This window comes from Metopolophium dirhodum, chromosome 4, assembly GCF_019925205.1.
Source record: "Metopolophium dirhodum isolate CAU chromosome 4, ASM1992520v1, whole genome shotgun sequence".
Lineage (NCBI taxonomy): Eukaryota > Metazoa > Arthropoda > Insecta > Hemiptera > Aphididae > Metopolophium > Metopolophium dirhodum.
Genome location: NC_083563.1, coordinates 30,087,523 through 30,109,215, shown reverse-complemented (window position 1 = coordinate 30,109,215; position 21,693 = coordinate 30,087,523). Strand labels below are relative to the sequence as shown.

The 21,693-nt window shown below is 28.1% G+C and overlaps 1 protein-coding gene across 1 annotated transcript in view; it reads left to right on the top strand.

Annotated features, from left to right (window-relative positions):
- The window catches only part of LOC132942536 (metabotropic glutamate receptor 2), a 201,226-nt gene that overhangs the window by 142,801 nt on the left and 36,732 nt on the right, over positions 1-21,693 (top strand). The window contains exons 9-12 of the mRNA XM_061011048.1: positions 42-367; positions 6,721-6,883; positions 8,738-8,951; positions 19,701-19,852. Coding sequence (XP_060867031.1) covers positions 42-367; positions 6,721-6,883; positions 8,738-8,951; positions 19,701-19,852 — 855 coding nt within the window. The remainder of the gene's footprint in view (positions 1-41; positions 368-6,720; positions 6,884-8,737; positions 8,952-19,700; positions 19,853-21,693) is intronic.

Below are 21,693 nucleotides of genomic sequence, written 5' to 3'. Positions count from 1 at the left end.
CGTACATTGAAACCATAGTATGATAATAACGTACTTTACAGATCCGTTCACCCACCGACGAGACCAGATGCGAAGTTTGTCCCGGAGGCACGTTACCCGATAGTAGCCGTCAACGGTGTTTGGAAATACCGGAAGCATTTTTACGGGCCGGAAGCAGTTGGGCCATTGGGGCGATGGCACTGTCAGTGGCAGGTATTGCCATCACTTTGCTAGTAGTTTCCGTGTTTATCAAACACAATCATACACCGATTGTGAAGGCCGCTGGCAGAGAAGTTTCGTACGTACTTTTGTCCGGCATACTGCTGTGCTATCTCATAACGTTCGTGCTCGTGCTCAAACCCACTGACATCGTATGCGCCGTACAAAGGTAAGTCCAAAATCGTTAAAATCGCGCATTCAAATCATTTTCTTCTACCAATGATTCTATACCGTAGGCTATCGATACAATATGAAAATAATAAATACTTCGAATACTTGTATGGTGACTACATTTAACAGAAGATGGATTAAGAAAAATATGCTTAGTTAAATTTATAATATTATTTAGATGGGTAAATACTAGAATACGCAAACTTAATCAAAATTAATATTAAATCATTTAAGTTGAAGGCTGATGTCAAGTTTTGTTAACCTTCTATTGACTGAATCGGTAATTTTTTTTTATATATAATAATTTGTTGATCCATTTTTTGTTTGGTTTAAATATTATGGCAACAGAATATTAATCAGAATATTTAATACAATATCGTAGTTCAACGGAAAAAATATTGACAACTCATATTATAGTTGGGGTAATTGTAAAAAAATTTAACGGAACAAAATAGGTGCATCTATATATTATTGCTGTACGAAATTTAAATTTAGAGTATATAGCTGGTACCTAATTATAAATTAATGTAATAGAAATTAACAACAATTAATGTTGTTATTATTTGAATTAAAATTCCCACGATTTAAAATATATTATAATTGAATGTGCTTAATAACCTTTATGAGTAATGTACTTATTTATATTGTTTTACATTTCACGTTTAAGCAACGTCAATATTATATTAATCAATTAGAAGTATAAACTGTTAGTAAATATCAATGTTCAATCAAATTACCAAGAACTTTTTGAAATGCTGGAAATACATAAAAAAAATTCAAAAATAAAAGTAATACCTCTGCAAATTATCTAATTTCAAATTACACAGACAGCACGTAATTGTTTTTATATTTTTAACACCACCAACTTTTAACAAAAAATTTATTAGGTACTTCAAAATTAAAGTTAAACATACAATAAATCAACCTTTTATAAACTTTTTGGATTTAAATTCTATTATTAAAACATCATACAAAGCTACGGAACACGATTAAAATATAACTTATTATATTAGGTATTTATTGTAAAGCTTTAGATTTTATTTAATGTATCTTATATAACTATATATTTGGTGTTGTTACATAATGGTATATTTACTAGAAAAAAAGTGTTGTAAGAACATTTTAAACTATTTGAAAAAGTATTTTTTTTTATATATATACCAGCAAGGCATACAAGATATTTTTACTGTTAGTATAACTATATATCAAGTGGTTTTTTTGTATAAATTATATAAAATCATTATATATGAAAAACAATTCTAATCTCGAAGACAGTCAGCCTAAATGGATAATGAATGTTATGATATTGCTAATAAAGTAATTTCGTTTACTATTAATACAATTAATCCTATTTATCCTATTAATATTTATTATTTTAACCAATTTTTGACTAATTTTCGAGCATTTAAAATATTATTGTCCGTATAAAATATTATTATAATTTATTTTAAAAGCTTAAATTACCAACGATTAAAAATTTTAAATCACTACAAAATAACAAAAATCTTTATTCTTTGTTCAAATATCTAATTCCGTCCAAATTTAACTTAGATATCTATAAACAAAATTGTGCTTATATAATTTTTTAGATTTTTTGGTTACAGTATGAACTACTTTTTTGTAATCTTTATAGTTATTAAAATAGAACATTTAAACATTTTATAAACATTCATCTCTCAGAATCTAAAAGTGTACAATCTACAACAATCGTGGTTTGTAGGTAATTTGGGAAATTTAATTAAAATTCAGAAAAAATCAATTTTATACAGGCTTGAAATATCGGCTGGTTATTAATATAGATTAGCATATTTAAGAACCACGACCACGGTTTTTTAAAATAAGTTACAATATTTTACCTTTAAATGCAAAACAAGAACCTATTTTATTATTGAAACCAAAAATTAATGATTTGTTGAGGTTACTAATATTACAAAGTCCTCTATAAATATTACAATATTTATTTTTTCAAATAGGTAACAAATAATAATTTTAATTGATCATGTATGTACCTGCAGGTACATTATACATATTATGTAACTTTTTATACATCAACGAGTATAACTAACTCAAATAATAGCCATGGTTTACGCGCATGATGAAATACAATACACGATATTTAAATTACCTACTGAAAATATTATGTAGTATATTTTAATGTTTGAATTATAAAAACACATTTTTCAAAAATAAATATCCTTATATCCACAAACAAAATAGTATTTGTAATTTTATTTGCGATTATACTCAGTCATAAAAATGTACCTTACCAAAATATAACAGAGTATTTATTATTATGGGCATACTTCCTGAGGACTTCGTTATGCTGTCCAATTATGCAATGATTAAATTTCTCTACTAAAATGTTTAAGCATTATATTACCTTGTTGAACGTCGTTCAGTTTTTCAATTCTAACCTGAATAATGATACGCAATATTAAATGCCCAGTATTTCATGTTACTGTTTAATAAATAAAAACAAAATTAGTTTAAGTACGTAATTAATTTATGTTTACATTAGTTAATGTTATCTTAATCTAAAATGTTACCAATCCCTCCCCCTCATCTGTAAGCGTGACCGACTTCATATAGTTTAAATAAATTTAATTTCTTGACAGTCAAAAAAACAAACGACTGGCAGAATTTCAAATTTTGCAAAAGTACATAACAATTATTGGGGTAACCAACCTGAATATGGTATGCAAAGTCAATGGGTGAGCAAATATGATTGATTGCTCCAGGTATTCCAAAGTTATGTTAGAATTTTAGATCATGATTATATATTATAATATTATGTTAAGGTGTATATCCGCATTCGTAGAATATTGTTATTCACCGGTGAATGATACAACATAATATAGGTACTTACCGAAATTCGTAGTGAATGTTATTAAAAACCATCCTTACGCGGTCATACATCGGTGACGTTGTTGACATACAAAATAGGATTCCGTGAATGTTGATCGCACTTCAAGCTCAGTGTATACGATAATATATTATACTGTGATATCTTAAATTGTTGATACGTTGTATTATAATATAGATTGGAAGTAGTTAGATGGAACATTCTGTGTTTGGGATTTTGTGGTCAAGTATAATATTAATATATATAATGCTACTGCACGATACGTCTAGTATTTGCGCTTGATACCTACCTGAAAATCATTACAACGCGTTAGTACATCCCAATGATTCCACAAATTGTCAGTGGACACATAGATCCTCAAAACATCTTTGCGATATTGAAGTATACTTCATAGATACCGACTTTTACAAACTAGGAACCGAATATGGCATAATCAAGAGATTTTTCCATTTTCTAGGATGTTGTTATAGATAGAACCTAACCAAGGTCTAGTGTAAGGATCACCAATTTATATTTTTGGTGGGCCACATTGGAAATTTCGATTAATTTCGGCGGCCATCAAAATATTTTATCATATTATTTTATAATGCAAAAGTAACATAGTAGCCTAGTGGCGTTAATAATAATTAATCAAATTTAAATAAACTAAAATACAAATTTATAATTATTATTTTAATATAAATAGAAAATTGGGTTAAAATTAGTGAGAAAAATGGTCTTTTCTCGACTAACTGCTTAAAATTGTGTGTATCTATGGTTCGTGCACGCTATATCCATGCACTTAATATTTTATATGCAGGTTCTCAACTTTTTATTTACGTAGTTCACTACTTGCTGGTAATTTTTCAGCAAATGATTTATGTGAAGTCTCATAATAACGTTTAATATTAAAATTTTAAAATTAAAATTTTAAAAACAGCTACTGTCTGGCAGTAAATCAAAAAAACTGGCTAGGCCACTGAGCCTACCTGTGTACTTTACTATCGGTTTTTACTTTTTTTTCATTGTCTGCGGGCCGAATAAAATTTGTCCGAAGGCCGTATCGGAGGCCACCATTTAGTGACCGCTGGTCTAGTGCGTGGCCTAAAAATTGGAAAAACTCTGGAAAAATCCAGTCAACACCATCAGATTTGCCGTTTGTTATTTTAGTTATAGCTAAGCAGGAGATCTCATGGTATTTATTTGCCTCGTGCCTCTTTTATCAGCTTTTTCATTGAGTTTGGAATGTTTTTTCTTAGTACCCGATGCGAATTTCTAAAGTGATAGAGCCCTAGACGTTTAAATGATTATACGATTAGCTAAAGGTTTGAAATGATCTTTGAAAGCTTATAGGTTTTTAGGATTCATCATACTTAGTGCCGAAAAAGGTCTTGTCAAAATAATGAAAATGCAGCCGCTACCTAGTCACTTTTGAAAAGAAAAATGATTCCACTGTGCCACAAATTATGATACTTTAGCAGGTGTGATTTTAATTCTGTAAAAACCTTACAGTTGCTTAAAATTTCTTCTAATACTTCATCGAGGTGCTTATTGAAATATTAATTTTCACCTTGGCTATGCAGTATCACACAAGTAAAAATATTTAAAATATGTACATTTTGATTTGTCATACCAAAGTTTGAAGTTCATATTTTGAAAAACTTCTCGATTACATTTTACAAAATATTTCAAAAAGTCTCAATGTTTCTACAGAATTAAAATTGGATCAACCAAGTCTCCCAATTTTCGTCCATCGGCAGGTATAAAAACGATATCATTTTAACTGACTAGAACCACGCTAAAATACGAAAATGAAATTTGACGATGGGATTAATATAAATACATTTTAACACAATTGTTAATGATATTTCTCAATTGTTTAAATTATTATCGTCATGATTAAAAAATTCCGCGTCACAAAATATATACCTAGGTAGTATTGATATTATATAATTTATCAATATACCAATTAACTAAAATAACGATATAATATATTATGGATATTAACCTTTATCCGCTAAACATTTATACAAATAAACATTTAAATATTTTGATGCTATAATAATATTATTCATAATAGTATGGGAAAAACTATTTTAGCTTAAATCAAAATAAAAACTGCATTTTATATACGTTCATATTAAAAATATTAATTAATTCAACTTCTATCAAATCGTTTGATTTGTATTTTATCTTTCAATATACATAGAGTTTCTTTGAATTTTTACTTTTATTGTATATATTGAAATACTCTATAGGTACATAATATTATAAGCCTACATTATATACACATTTCCTTGTAAAGTATAAAAAAAGAGATTATATAGGTTAAAAACCTAAAGGAACTATACAGAAAGATTTTCAGTTAAAAAATAAAAAACTTAACACATATCATTAATATGCTCTTCTACATATGAGCTTAAATTTTTTTGAACTATAACTCATTAGCTCGTCATTAGTACAACTTTTATTGTTTGGAAATAAATTAGCTGACTTTTGATTACATATCTCGTTAATTATAATAAAAACGTACAGTTTTTAGATTTCTAAATTGCTTCAGTCTTCAGAAATAATTCTCAACGTATTTTATTCTTGTCACACATTCGATGTCTATATACAGCTGTGTCCATGGAACTTTTATCATAAATAATCCCGGTGAATGAAAATGACAATTTCGTCATTTTGACAGTTTTAATTAAACATCACGGTATTTATGTCGGTTTTAATTTCATCTGTTAATTAGTTCTGTTCTAACCTTAAATTAGAATATGTACATACTATTTTAATTTGATTAAAAAACTTCATGTTTCGTATATATATATATGTGTGTTTGTGCTTTGTAGTCTTTAATGTTTCGAAACTGTTTCTTTAAAAATGCATTTTTATAATAAAATTATCTAAATATTTAAAAACCGTATCTTACATTTATGTTACACAATGATTCATTCAAATTATCAGATTCACTGTACAATAATAATTAGCATACTAACATAAGCATAATATCTCAAAGCGAAGTGGTCAGATAGTTTTAGTTGATCTACTAGAATTACATAATAGAAGGTATAATATTATAATTAAATATCGGACATTTTTAGAGCTTATTTGAATTTATAAGCATTTGACATTTGAATTTTAATATAATCTATGTAAACCTTTCTTTGCTAGCATTCATTTTTAACTTGTATGTTAAGTTTTCTCAGCAGAACACAATTAGTGTAACAATATGTACCTCGCTGTAATTTATAAGTAAGAAGTTCATGTCTGGATCGTATTATACTTCAGATTTTTTAGATGCGATGTGATTTAAAGTTTAAAGGTTTCACATTCACACATTTTAAATGTTGTAAATATAATAATTATAAAGTTTCTAAAGTTGACGTTTTCTCAAACCGTAAAAATAAAATATTCAAACAATTGATCGAACCAACATACACGTTCATAGAATATGATAGAATAACTATAAACGCCAAATGCCTATTCATTTATTTATTCATGTAATTATGTTTCAGATTTGGTGTTGGATTCTGTTTCACTGTTGTATATGCTGCATTATTAACGAAGACGAATCGCATATCACGCATATTCAACGCTGGACGGCGAACTGTGAAACGTCCAAATTTTATATCACCAAAATCACAACTGGTCATCTGCACGGGACTCATATCGATACAAGTATGTTGTTTTTGTGTACCTTATTGAAAAAGATATTTTTAATTTTTATGTATTCGACGGCCCCATATAGATATGATTATTTTAATATCCAATACACTTTAATATTACATGTTTTTGACATAAGATATTAAAATTGTATTACAATAAATTACATTCGTTTTATTTTAAAGAAAAACATATTACGGTAACACATGATAGATATGTCAAGTGTATAAAATGGATAATATTTTATTTTTACATTGTAAGTAACTTATTTATATTCAATTATCGCTAATTTTTGTTTAAAATAATAAACTGTGCACTAAGATTATTATTGATTTCAAATCTGTTGTTTCAAACTAGTCTAGACGTCTCAAACTACTAACTTATTCTCAAATTTCTTCTAATTACACTCTGTTGTTTCATATCCATATAACGCAATACATTGGCAGGGATTTGATTACTAGAAGAACACGTTATTTCAACCATTGATTTATTGTCTGATCTACCTATACAAATTGAATTTTATATTATGCTGTTGTTTAAAAACCTGTTGTTTGAATAACGAAAAACAAAAAATACGATTCATCAAATCATCAAATTTATTTAATTAAACATGTCTTTGAAATAAAACCGTGTATGCCAGGTTGATATTTTGGCTATAGCCCATTTGGCTCACGTTTTACAAAAGGTCAATTCCCAAACAGCTCCCGTTTTTGACAACACAAATTCCTTCTCACTTCATACAGAGTACAGACTTAGGACTGTCTCAAAAGAGGTGTGGTTAAAAATGTGTTGTTGTTTTTTAAAATAAATTATAAAATTTTACATTGTATAATAGTTTATGGCTAATGATAAATTTTTGACGCACACTTTTTTATATATTTCGTCTGAGATATTTCATTAGATAAACATTTTCACATTTTCAACATTTATCATTGATGGACCTAACGAATTCTTGTTTATTTTTTTTATTTACTGCTAGAAGTATTGACATTTAACATGACTGCGAGCTTTTATTTGCGTCTCAGATTGTATTTCGGTTAGTATGTCAATAACTTGAGATGAGCAGTATTGAATTCGCTGTTGAATTTACAATAGATTCATTCACAGGTCATTTTTAGTCAAAGAATGGATGAACAATTCAGACCACATTTCGAGAGAGAAACGACCATCCGTACCTATTTAAATCTCTTGTTATTGTCACCGATTAGCCGCCAATGCTAGTTTAGCCCACCACACGCGCTATCGATTTTAAATTTAAAATTTAGAATTTATGTGGTCGAATACCGGAACCGTTTGGGAATGTACGTATTTGTGAAACCTTTTTTGACATGATCCGTTAGCGAACCATCAAACAATGGATGGGAGCCGTTTAGGTTGCACCGGATATTTTAACGTTTGCCTGTAAGAAACACCGAACACGTATATTCTAATAATATCGTTTTGAATGAATCACATATTTATATACAATATTATACTGAAATAATAATATAATATATATCTATATTTATTACTTTGATCAAAAAGTACTACACTCCCATACTGTTTTTACCATAAAATATTATATTACATAGCGAGAGAGCAATGATCACGTTTAGACTTTAGAATAAAAGACAGGATTCGAATCCTTATGGTTCAAGTTATGACGTATTTTTACGTTTCACAAATATATATTATTATATTAAATAAAATATCACGTGCGTGTTGGCACACACTAATGGTGTCGAAAAAAAAAACAAACAAACAAACAAATAAACCAAACGCTCTGTAATAAGTTTTACATTTACAACAGCTGCGTGTCTATAATGTAATGTTACAAGAACATCGGTAACCTACCTATACACACGTTTCGTATGGATAACCACGTTTCAGGTGCTCATCAACGGCGTATGGATGCTGGTCAGCCCGCCAAAGGTCATACACCATTACCCCAGCAGGGAGTCGAACATATTAGTCTGCTCGTCGTTCATCAACACATCGTACGTGATAGCGTTTGGATACCCAATAGTGTTGATTGTCGTGTGCACCGTGTACGCCGTGCTCACCAGAAACATCCCGGAAGCCTTCAACGAGTCCAAGCACATCGGTGAGTGATTATTTACGTGGTGTTTATACAACTATAGGTTCCGGTAAAATACGACGATCACGACTGCAATCTCTGAACATTGTCGTAAATTAGAGAACGAATTTGGTTGTTTAGGGTTTTGTTAGAATCACATTGGCTAGAATAAATGCAATGTATAGAGTTTCAGACCTTTACCTTTAATACAGTTCATTTACTAAAGACCTTTAAAGTTGTACATCATAAAAACACAAACACATCATATTTATAATTAAGAACTAATTACTAAAGGCGATAATACGTTTAAAATGTTAAGGGTGCTGAAAAAATTCCATAAGAATAGTACAAGGTTACAATTTCAAATACGAACTACCACCCACTAAAGTATTTATACTTGAAAAAAAAATTGGTTTTGATTCAGAATTTCCATTTTAAGCAGTGTCTATAAGCATTTTGGTTTAATTCAATTGTAATAAAATATATAGGGACAAAAAAAATAAAATATAAAGTTAACAATATTCTCCAAATATTAAAAATCAAGGGAGTGTGCATGACTTGGCAAGCGTTTTTATTTTAAACAAATCAAATAATTATTATTAAAATAATTTTTAAATAAATTATAGGTACTAGTTTTTTAATATCAGTCTGATTCTCATAATTAATTTTTGAGTAAAAATTTCAAGTAATTTTAGGTTAATCGTATGTTTGGGGATTGATGTAAAATAGATGTATGTATTTATATTTAAAATTTATAATATTTACCATTGTTTTTGAAATGTATAATAATAATTAGTTACTTGCGACAATAACCTTATAATTTGGTGGCTATTATTAATGTATCATGTCTGGTAAAAGGCGTTAATACCCAGATATCATGATTCACCATAAAAGCTTTATAGAATATAGGGTGACCTATATAAAGAACGCCGCTTTTGAAACATTCACTTTTTTTTTGTCTCAATTATGTTTGCTACATTATTTCTTATTATTTCTATTTTGTTTTCGATCCTATAGAACTCAGGAAAATTATTTGCGAATAAAATGTCTAGTAATAGAACCTAATATAACTTGATATTTTAACGATGTAAAATATATGATTTACTCTATAATTAGAAAAACTTATTATTAAGTAAGCATTACGTTTTCAGGACATAAAAGTGAAAACTGCAAGTGTTATAAATAATTATTATTTTAAGTAACTCACCATAATATTAGTCTGGGAATTTATAAAGTAAACAAAAAAAAAAAAATGTCGAGTAACCACTTTCTAATTAAAGTTTTAATAACATATTATAGTTAGCCTTGATCAAATGTGAAGCTTGGGATACTACTTTGAAATTGAAATACAACCACTTTATATTAGAATATATAAAGAATGATAAGATTTCTTCAATCTAAAATAGAAAATTCATGAAGCACTCATTCTATCCTAAAAACGATCACATTCATACAGAAAAATCAAAACCATCATTGGAAAACCCATAACATTCGTCGTTCTCACTGAATTGAAATACATTTAACATAGTTTACACCATAGACATCGTTTCTATTGGATTTAGACAGGTATCAAAAATATTTTTTTTCTGCATTTATGTAAAAAAAATAACTTACGCGATAGTTCACTTTCAATATTTTCTCCACCCTTCCTCATTCAAACACACACGCGCACACACACACAACCATCCAATATAATTTACGAAACTGTTTTTGGTTGATTAGAATCTTTGATAATACAAAAAACTTATCCTCCTGCTAAATTACCAATTTCCTAAATGGAACTTAACAGACTGTCCTTACAATATTTTACCTGTGGATTCATGGGGTGGGGGTGGGGGTGTAGTAACTACAAGTAGGGATGATGTTGATGGTGGTGTACGTGTGCGTGAGTACTACTTGGAAAATGCTATCTTGGCCCATTTTAGGATTGAGGCATGTGTTAAAAACAACAAATACGTCGTCGTAACCGCTACACTATCAAATTAATTAATTTATCCTCTTGGCTATGACACACGATATAGAGTAACGCTATACAATCCAATGCTTGGCGTTCAAAACAACAATATTACTACACGTATTAGAAATTGCTATATTGTATTTTATGTTTCCCGCAGAAGGTATACTTTATTATTTGTGTCCAGACAAACCAATTTTCTCTTTTTACGGTTAAATATTTCTTATGGTGTACATCGAATACATTTATTGTTTTCAGTCATAACATATGTTGTTATTACAATACGTACCGGGTACATTTAAAAAAAAAATACTTAAAATAATTTCCATTTTATAATTCATAACGATTTTTGAATTATATTAGTTTAAAATGAAAATCATTAAATAAAACGCATGTTTAGAATTTAATAAGTCAACACCTTTTTTATTGTTGGAGGCTATATTAACTGTTACCTACTTGTGAGTAGTGTAATATGTACAACTTATTAAGGTTAACTCTGGACGAATGAAGTTGAGAAATCGTATTACCTGTTGGTTTAGTCGGACTAATATACGAAAACTATTTTCACATCAAATAATAATAAAACTATTAACACACCAAGATAGAAACTCTAAGAAAATGTGACGAATGATTATATGAAAACAGATGTTAGGAGCACAATGTTTTCGTTGACTTTAGTTACTGTTGTTATCAATGTCGTTCAAGATTGTCTCGAAGATCTAACGTTACAAATTTAAAGTTTGTTATCTGTTTATACTTTGAACATATCATCAACTAAAAAGTAAACGAATAAACAACTAAGACATTAATGTACATAATTTAATTTGCAATACAAAATTAATTTAAAGTGTTAAGTTTTTCCTCTAATCTATTATATTCAGAAACAATAAGTTAATAATTAAAATAATGATATATTATTTTCTCAATAGAAATTAAAGTATAGAATTATTTCAAAGTAAATAAATAATTTAGAATAGACACTTATAATGTGTTTAAATAATTTATGTTGGAAAATTTGGTTTAACTGTAAAATGTTTCATTGCTAATCATGATCATATATTATAGCAAAACAATTATATTGATCGATGACTATATCTTTATAAACTTTCTTAGATAAATAGAATAACTTCCTTTTACTCCGATAAAAGCCACCTGATACTTAATACGACAAATTTCCATTAGTCTAATAAATATATATCCTGGACTTATTTCTGTTCCACGGATTTAAGTGGCTTAACATAAACAATATATTTATTGTTACCTATATAAATTCAAACATTAGAATTAATAAACTAAATTGAATTAATGTAATACATAATAATATAATATTATTATAATCACTTGAGGTTTAACTGATTTTTCATTTTGGTATTTTAATGTTTATTCTGGTAAATGTATGCCAAAATATTTCCAGATCAACTTTTTAAATAGCCAAATAGGTACCATTTTTCGGTAAAACACTTACTACCGATGTTAGTGCCTACTACCTTTAGGCTATAGCCCTATAGGTACTAACTTCATAGCTGTAACTTTTTTTTTCTTTAGTCGGTTTTTAGCGTTTTTACTTGCCGTCATTATAGAGATACTAATATTTAATTTTATACAAAAAATAATTAAATTCAAACGGATAATGTGACAATAGGATCATAAAACGTGCTGACTGTTAATGTTAAGCGTCACGTTTTTATGTCCAAAAATAATTTGACAAAAGGAAATGTCTTAAAGTAGTCGACAATTGACAATTTATTGTTACGGGTTTTATTTTGCTTATTCACTCAAGCATAACATATTACTGTATATTATAGGTACGTAGATAAATAAAAGTTAAAATAGTAAATGTAGTTAAAAAGAAGTATATATATTATATTATAATAGTGGGACGTGCAGTGGTAAAAACATACATTTAGAACTTGATGAAAACATTTCACTCTTTTTTAAAATTAATTGTCGAATAAGTGTATACAATTTAAATTGTTATCATGGACATCAACAATATATTTGAGGATGAATATAGTATATATTTTTTTTAATTCACCGTAGTCAAACATAATTCATAATATTACGTATAAAAAATAGCATATTTTATAGTAAGTGTGCCAGAACAGGTGGATAAAATTGCTTATCAACACTTGCTACAATAGTACAATCTACATGTCATAATACCATTCAAGGATTAATACAATAATAAAAATAAATTAATTTTGTCATGCTTCCAAAGACACTTACAAAATACATGCTTACATTAATATACAACGATTCGAGTTCTGAATAGATAAAGATAATACAACGTACCTAAACAATTTCGTTGATAAATGGTTTGGGGGCACACGGTCAAAATGTGGAAAACATTGTGACGTTTAACTATCGGACTAATAAATAAATCCATGGGTACAAATCCCAAGTAATCTTTTTTCATAGTCGTACACAGTATCACAGTGAATCTTTGGATTATTCAATACGATACATTTGGAACGATCATAATTACTTATTAATCGAAGGTTTGATCTTTATCATAATTAATATTTCTTTTTGTGAGATGTTTATTCATACCAAATTGTATATTTATGTTTTCAATTTTGTATAAAAGTATTCAACTAGGTAATATTGTGAATATTTTAAATACAATTTTTTTAACTTATTGTAAAATCAAAAGTTTAAAAAGCTTTAAATTTGTATACCAAATAAATTCCATAAATTATATAATATTATTATGTATTACCATATTACATATTATGATTAAGCAATTGATAAAATTATGTTATCGGATATAAATCATAAATTCAATAACTATAAAAATAATATTGGATTCAAGGGGATTTAATGGTTTTACAATATCCATGTGAAATTTATTATGTTATATTTGTCCCAATTATTAAAAAGTTTAACAGTTTGAGTTAGCCTATTTGTAAATAATTTGTATTGAATATAGGTACCAGTAGTAGTTGTACAATTTAGGCCGTTTTTAGGATTTAAAGTGTTTTTACTAAGTTGAAGAAACAAACTTTAATTTTTGATTACCGGGAAATTCGATTGAGTGGAAATGTTCTGTTTACATTTTCAGTTTGATACCCACCCCCTGGGTCCATCGGTTTAAGCGTATCGGAACATGTTCAGTAAATTTAAACCAATATAAGTAAAACGCCGGAAACTAGAATTGCGTACAGCAGCCAATATTGAATATAGTCAGACAAATTGAACTTGTATTCGGTATAATATAATATTATCCTACATATATAATTTAAACGGTTGAGCACTGCAAATCGGTCATTTTCTCAGGAAACTAAAACTTATAGATGGGAAACTTTTCGTTTTTATTACATATACCATTGGGGAATTATTTTATAGCTGTAGCCGTACCAATGGTGAAAGTAAGAAAGGTTTAAATGCTATGACTTATGACTTTATGAGTAACCATTATGACTTATGAGTTACAACAAATATGTTAATATATCTGATACCTACCTATATACTTTAAAAAGACCCCGGGACATAAATATTTTTCTTTCAAACAATATTTCCATTTTATCAGTTATTATTAAACGAATTTGATAAATCGTATTGATTTGATTTGATTCCAGGTGGTCTAGACCTAAAAAATATAGATAGACAGATATTGTAAACTATGAGTTACATAAACCATTTTATTAGGTACTGGGTTACAATCTCATCAAGACAGTTGATCATACAGTGAGCTTATAAAACAACGGACCAATGATGCATATCACTACCATAATTATTGTTTTTTTTTTTTTCATTACTCGTGTATCAGACACTATACAAAGCTAAACAATTTTAAACACAACACATGCATGAGCTAACAAATAGATGTGAACTAAAAATGTGACTATAAATGAGTAGGTAAGTGGTAGAACAATTTAAATAATTCAAAATGACACAGGATTTTAAAAGTTTTGTTATTTCTCTGATTCATATATGGTCTCAGTTCAAAAACGGACTCCGTTGTACGGAATTGTAATTTGCATTTATGATATCCTCTTATATACACGAGTAAGAAAAAATCGGGCATTGCGTTATACGTCGTGATATGTAAAATATTATCGAAAAAAAAAATGTTCATATTTATAGACAACTTTGTGACGTTTTAGCCTTTTTAAGGGCCTACTACGCGTCTATGGTTCCAATGAAGGCACGTCAACTGACAGGTTTTTTATTTTTTATTTTTATAATAGATACTAGAGAGAAGGTAACGCTTTCTGCTGTACAGTAGGTTACACGTGGGTTAATGTATAATGGATTGTATTAAACTTGAATTCAATGGTATAATATCATTGTATAAGACAACGATTCTGAGCGGAGACGGTTTGTTAGTCTGGATATTTTATATTGTTATTATTTATTATAGCCTGCAAGTTGAATTAATGTTATAATACAATTATTTTTTATTCGTTTCTATATTCTATGGTGATATACAAAACGTTAGAAATTAAAATCCCGTTTTAACGGTTTTTCTTAATTTGTTGGTGGGTTTTCCCGAGGCATTAAATAACTGTTGTGAAAATCGAAAAATTACCCCTCTAAAGTAAGTACCATCTTGATCCAATTTGCTAAAAGATAAGATACTATATTATTATGTTGAAATCGAAGTACTCATTCTGGTAGTAATTTTGTATACAGGATAAAAAAAAATAAACACCATTGTAATACCACTAGCTTCATCGCTCCGCTCAGAATCTAAAATAAGAAAAAAACAATGTTAATACAATGCAATTAATAATAATAATAGTAATAATTATTAAAACCTATAGTAACCATTAATAAGCAAAAATGTCCAAAAAAAAAACAATTTAAAAACAATACAAACAATTATTTGTCCACCGAAACCGTGGTTCGAACTCGAGACTCCTGTTTAAATCCCTTGTTAGAGATCCTCCCCGGGTTGGACCTATTTTTTTTACCTTTTTTTGCGACTGAATGTAGCCTATCTTCTTCCCCATGGTCTAATCTATCCCTGTACCAAATTTCATCGCAATCAGATGAACATAAGTGTAAACATTTTTTAGTATTTTATATAATATATAGATTTAACAATATTGTAGTAGCTCATCAGAATATTTATCAGAATGCTGATAATTATAGGTTATAGGTTAATTATAAGACTGCACTAGACTATAAATCTTTTTTTTATTATTATTTATTTATTATACATTCTATTTACAATCTATACAATACAATTTGTACAACGAGTACATTTTATACATGGACACATGGTTATTAACAGGAGGTAACGTTTATGGGCAGGCACCAGCAGGTACTTTTTAGGTATTACCTATTGTTTTATTTATTTATTTATGTGTTATTTTAGTAGGTTTCTAGGCCACTGTTTTTTTTGTCTTCTGCGTACATTACCGGGAAGTGAAAAGGAGCATAGTTGTTTGATTAATGGGTTGCTGTGAGAGTTTATGTTAGTATTAAATTTAATGTAATATATTATATAATTTTGCTAATTGATTAATGGTAGGCATTTGTAGGTCTTTGTGAAGATTATTGTTTGTGAAATACTAAGGAGAAAACGTTACTAGTCGTAAGCAGATGGATTGAAACGCTTCAAGCGTTTTGGTATTAGATGGCTTTGCAGAACCCCATAACTGAATACCAAACTGATGTCCAAACTGATCAAATTATTAACGTGTATGTGGTAAGTTTATTGGATACTGAGAGTTTGGATTTTAAGAGTGGTCTTATAAGAGGTGACGTCTAGAGTTAACAGTTTTACGCCATGACCCACATACATCTAAAATACGAACTATAAAAAAATGGTTTTTATTAAAAACATTAAATATTTCATATTATTATGAACTTTGCCATTTACACAGATTAAGTACCTATGTATATTTCTCAACACGCTTTGAACAAAGTGAAAATATCGTAATTTGTACAATATTATTATTATAAGTAGAAGTTTCTCGAAAACGAAAATACATTTTTATATATTACAATGTTTTTATGATTTTTGCTAAAAGTAATTAAGAGAACCAGAGTTTTGGGTAACTGTTACCCAGTACATTGTCCGAAATGTGTGTATTTTTGAGGAAATCTTGAATACTACAAATAAAATATAACATTGAACTCTTTATGTTTTTCATTATTTCTTTCTGCATAATAATTTATGGAAAAATAGTCGTTTCATTAAATTACTTCTATCTGACTGGTTGAATTAAAAATATTTTAATTACATCATTTTAATTTAATCTGTTATTTTTTTTAAAATGATATCATTAAGAAGTCCTAATCTTTGTACTACTAATTAAATTCTGAGCGTAGCGATCAAAATATTGGTTTTACAATTAAACTAATTTTTTTTTTTATAGTTTTGTCTGACACTATTTAAGATTGGGAATATAACTTAGAGGTACTTTAGAAAGTTTGTTTTTCGAATTTCACGTGCTTTCTGAAGAGTTAAGAGTGAGAATAACAACAATGACATTTACACCAAGCTTATTTGTTTAACAAAAATATATTGACTGTTTTACCTAAGAATTTGTTCATTGCGTGCAGTGTCAGCTTAACGTACAAATTGAATAGGTATGTATATTCTTGAAAAGTTAAGACGTGTCAACGTTTACGGTTCCCGATGTTATATTATATGAAAAAAAAATTCTTTTCTATTCTATTCACAGTAGAATTTACACGGTTTTTATATGTAAATTTACTGTTACCTACGTGCTGCATATGAATACAAGATATAGTTTTTTTTCGTAAAAAGCATCACATTATAATATTATTATAATAATATTTGCATTAATCGCAATGCACGAGTAGTCTATGGATGAGGATATTGTGATATTGAGTTAATCCAATGGTTGGATCACACGTCTCTTGGTAACGTAATACGTGTGCGTTCGCATTGCATATTTCATCAAAAATAATAAATTCTAGTTAATAAAAATAAAGTATTTAATAATTTTAAACTATTGTATATTATGATGTTATAATTTTAATAGATAACACAAGGTAATGCAAATCAAAAAAAATTGAATAACAGAATTGAATAAATTTAACTGAATTTAATAATTAAAACCTAATTATTAGGTACAATAAATTCATAATATTAAAGAGTGAAGACTCAATATCAATCAAATATTCGCACAAAATATCTACGGGCAACGACCCTAACCTAACCTATATTATACGGAAAAACAAACAGTGAAAAGTTATATTAGTTAACTATAAAAGTGTATGGTAGCCTGATGTGGCGCAGTGGTTGGCTTCAGTCGCAAACGTGTTCTAAAGTCAAGCATCAGCCGGTGTCGCTAGTTTCCGGAGGGTGACCACCATCAGATATTTTGATGACGAATCTTCGCCAAATATACAAGTGTTCTAACCAAGCCTACCCTCCCCAGTCAAAAAAACCTACTAAATAACCATCGGGCTAATGATCATAGATGTTCATGACTTAAATAAATAATAAAAAAAAAAGTGTTCGATTTGTTACAATTGTTTTAAAGATGAAGTTTCTAGACTTGTATTGTAAACAAATAATAATAATAAATCATATTATTTAATTGTATATCTCCAACAGTTTCAACGTAAATTATAATTTAACCATTATTTTTTTATATTTAAACATATGATAATCTATTGTATACTTACATACCGTTTGTATCAAAATGATTATCAATTTAATATATTTTTTTATACACACGTCATGTCTGTATATTATAATACACATTAGTTGGGTAGGTGGTGTTCTAAAACAACACTTTACAGTTTTGAATTTAAACACTGATTATTTATGAGAATAAATATTATTCATTAAAGAGATATATGATAATACCAGTCATTGTGCAACGTGTTATTATACATTAATACTGTTGGTTTTAACTTTTTTAGACCACACTGCTTTAAATTGTTTGAAAAATGTTACATTGATATATTCTTCAATTGTGATAAGTTAAATGTTTCTCCAAATACGAGGAATTCGATAGTTCTTAAGTTACGAAGTTATTGCGTTCTGTGTATTTGATTCTATTTGTATGCATTACATCTTTGCTCCTTCATTTGTTGTTACTAACAATTACTAACAACTTGTTACCTAGTAGTCTCATTGGAAATCGCTATACTATTTTTTCTCACGTTTAACTTGTTTTCAATTCAATTTTCAATTAACCTTTTTTCGGAACTTTTTGAACTACTTGTTGTATAACGGCTACATATAAATATAAGTACCTACTGTATAATATAATATGTTTGAATTTATGAATATTACAATATTTACTTAACGAATTGATTTTATTAATTTGTTTACAATTATATTTCATATTAACGTATATGTATTTCGAGGTAATTTATTTGTTGAATTCATCTGAGTGTGGCTTCCATCATAAAATTATTTTTCAAAATAATTTTCATTCTCTCTGTAAACGAATTTACTTCCCTTTTTCGTGCTAAATTTGGCGAATATAAATCATTAAAACAGCGTTGTCGTAATCTCGAGGGGTGGGACTGTAGGCTATACATATTCATGGGGTTACATTTTGTCTAATAGTTGTTAGGTTAGGTTATGTATAATGAGATAAAAATATATGACTTAGAACATCAGCAACAAAATATACAATACAAAATTAAATATTAGATGTAACACATTGATGTTTTATAATATGTATAATAGTAATAGTGAAGTTTGGAAGAATACGTTGTGCAGATATAATAAAAATATATAGTTATAATTACAGCAGGAAATTAATGATTCTACAGGCTAATGAGTTATGAACCATGTATAAATCTTAAACTACTTTATTTTGACTATTGTCGGGCACGAACCAAAACGTATCCGTTTCAACTGTTTTCATTTTTTTTAACAGGTTTCACGATGTACACAACTTGTGTCATATGGCTTGCGTTCGTTCCGCTATACTTTGGCATTGGCAACCATACTCCACTGAGGATAACTACCATGTCAGTAACCATTAGCCTTTCCGCTAGTGTTACTATAGTTTGCCTGTTCTCTCCGAAGGTACGTACTATACAATGTTATTATAATATAAAGGCCGTACACACCATCGTATCATAATGTGATCTGCAGTAGAATTCATGTGTAATTAACATTGTTATGGGCAAAACGGAGTATCAGTAAATGTTCTCTTTACCCTTTGAATTTGGTAAATTTGAAATAAAATAATGTAAACATTAGTTTTTTATTACCATGTCCGGTCTATTGTAACGGGGCTGGTCCAAACGGGACCGAATAATGTGATCCATTAATAAATTAAATTACAAATGTATGTTATCAATATAATATTATGTAAAGTTATTAATTATCAAATAATACACTTCAATTCCAAATTCCCAAATAGAAATGTAGGGATTTCCGGCCTATTCTAATAAGGAACAAATATTCAACACTGTTTTATACTTTTATATATTTAGTAGGTACTTACCTAATAATATTAAAATTGCACTAGTTATGACTACTTAAAAAGTACTTACATTTATAGTATTGAGTTAATTAGAAATATTTTTTATGATAAAATAATATAGTATTTATATGCTCATTACTTATTACAATTTACAAGTATGATGCAAATTTCGATAAATTATTTGAAAAAAATTAAAATTACCTTATCAATAACAATTGAGTACATTATATTAAATAAAAATGAGATATATATAATTATTTCGTGTGGTTCGGTGTGGCGCAGTATTTTCATTCTGTCACGAATGTGCTCTGAGCTACTGGTCGGTATCACTAGTTCTCGGATGATTGACCAAACGGGATTTTCAGTGACAAATCCATGCCACACACGTGTTCAAACCAACAGTCATCTCCCACAGTAACAAGCTAATGACCTCAGTTGCCTTAGCCTTAATTTCAAATTTAAACAACAGTTATTTTGTGTATAATTTAACTATAATTGTCTATAATTGTATGACTTAACTGGATGATAAAATATTTTTAGATAATTTACATCCCGCTTGTATTTTAAATATAATAGAATATATGCCTATTAGGGTGGTTCAAAAATTGTAACTTTAGATTTTTGTAACCAGCACACTTTTATTTTGTTAAGAAATACAAAATAATGATTCTGTAAAAATTTGGACTTGATAATTCAACCCCTTCACGTGCCGCATAAGGGTTGAAAAAAAATCAAATAGGACATTTTTTATAAATTTAATTAATTAATTTTATTACTAAAAAATTAATAAAATACAAAATATTTTTTATATTTAGATTAAATGATTTTTTTATAAGTAGTTATTTTAGTTGGATAAAGTTATAGTATAATTGTTTATATTTTAATTTCCTAAAATTAAGATTATTAGTGAAAATCACATTATACTATTCGAGAATTTTAGTTAGTACTTCTCTGCTATGTCCAGGATAATTTGTTCTGTAATCTTTTACAACCTAAAAAATTTAAATCAATAATTTAGTGTGATAAACTCAAGATATTATTTACCAATAATATTTATTATTATTTATGTGTATTGAAAATTGTCTTACTTGTAGTAAGAACTGTTTTTGTTCTTCATTTTTCGTTATTTTTTGATTAAAATCCTCCATTAATTTAACGTTACGTTCAGCAGTATCATTTACAACTTTGATTGACGAAATTATGTCTCGAGCATTATTATATTCTAAATTATTTTTCCATTCTACTGGATCTATTTTTAAGAATTCTTTGGAAATGTTGAAACGGGAAAAAATTTTTAGAGAATTTGTAGTAAATAACTCAATAGGAATTTCTCGATTAATAAACTCTGGTACTTCTCCGGGCTTCAAAGTTATTCTTTTCGGAACTTCTAATTCTTCATCATAATTTTCTTGTAAAATAATTTTTACTATTTTTCGTT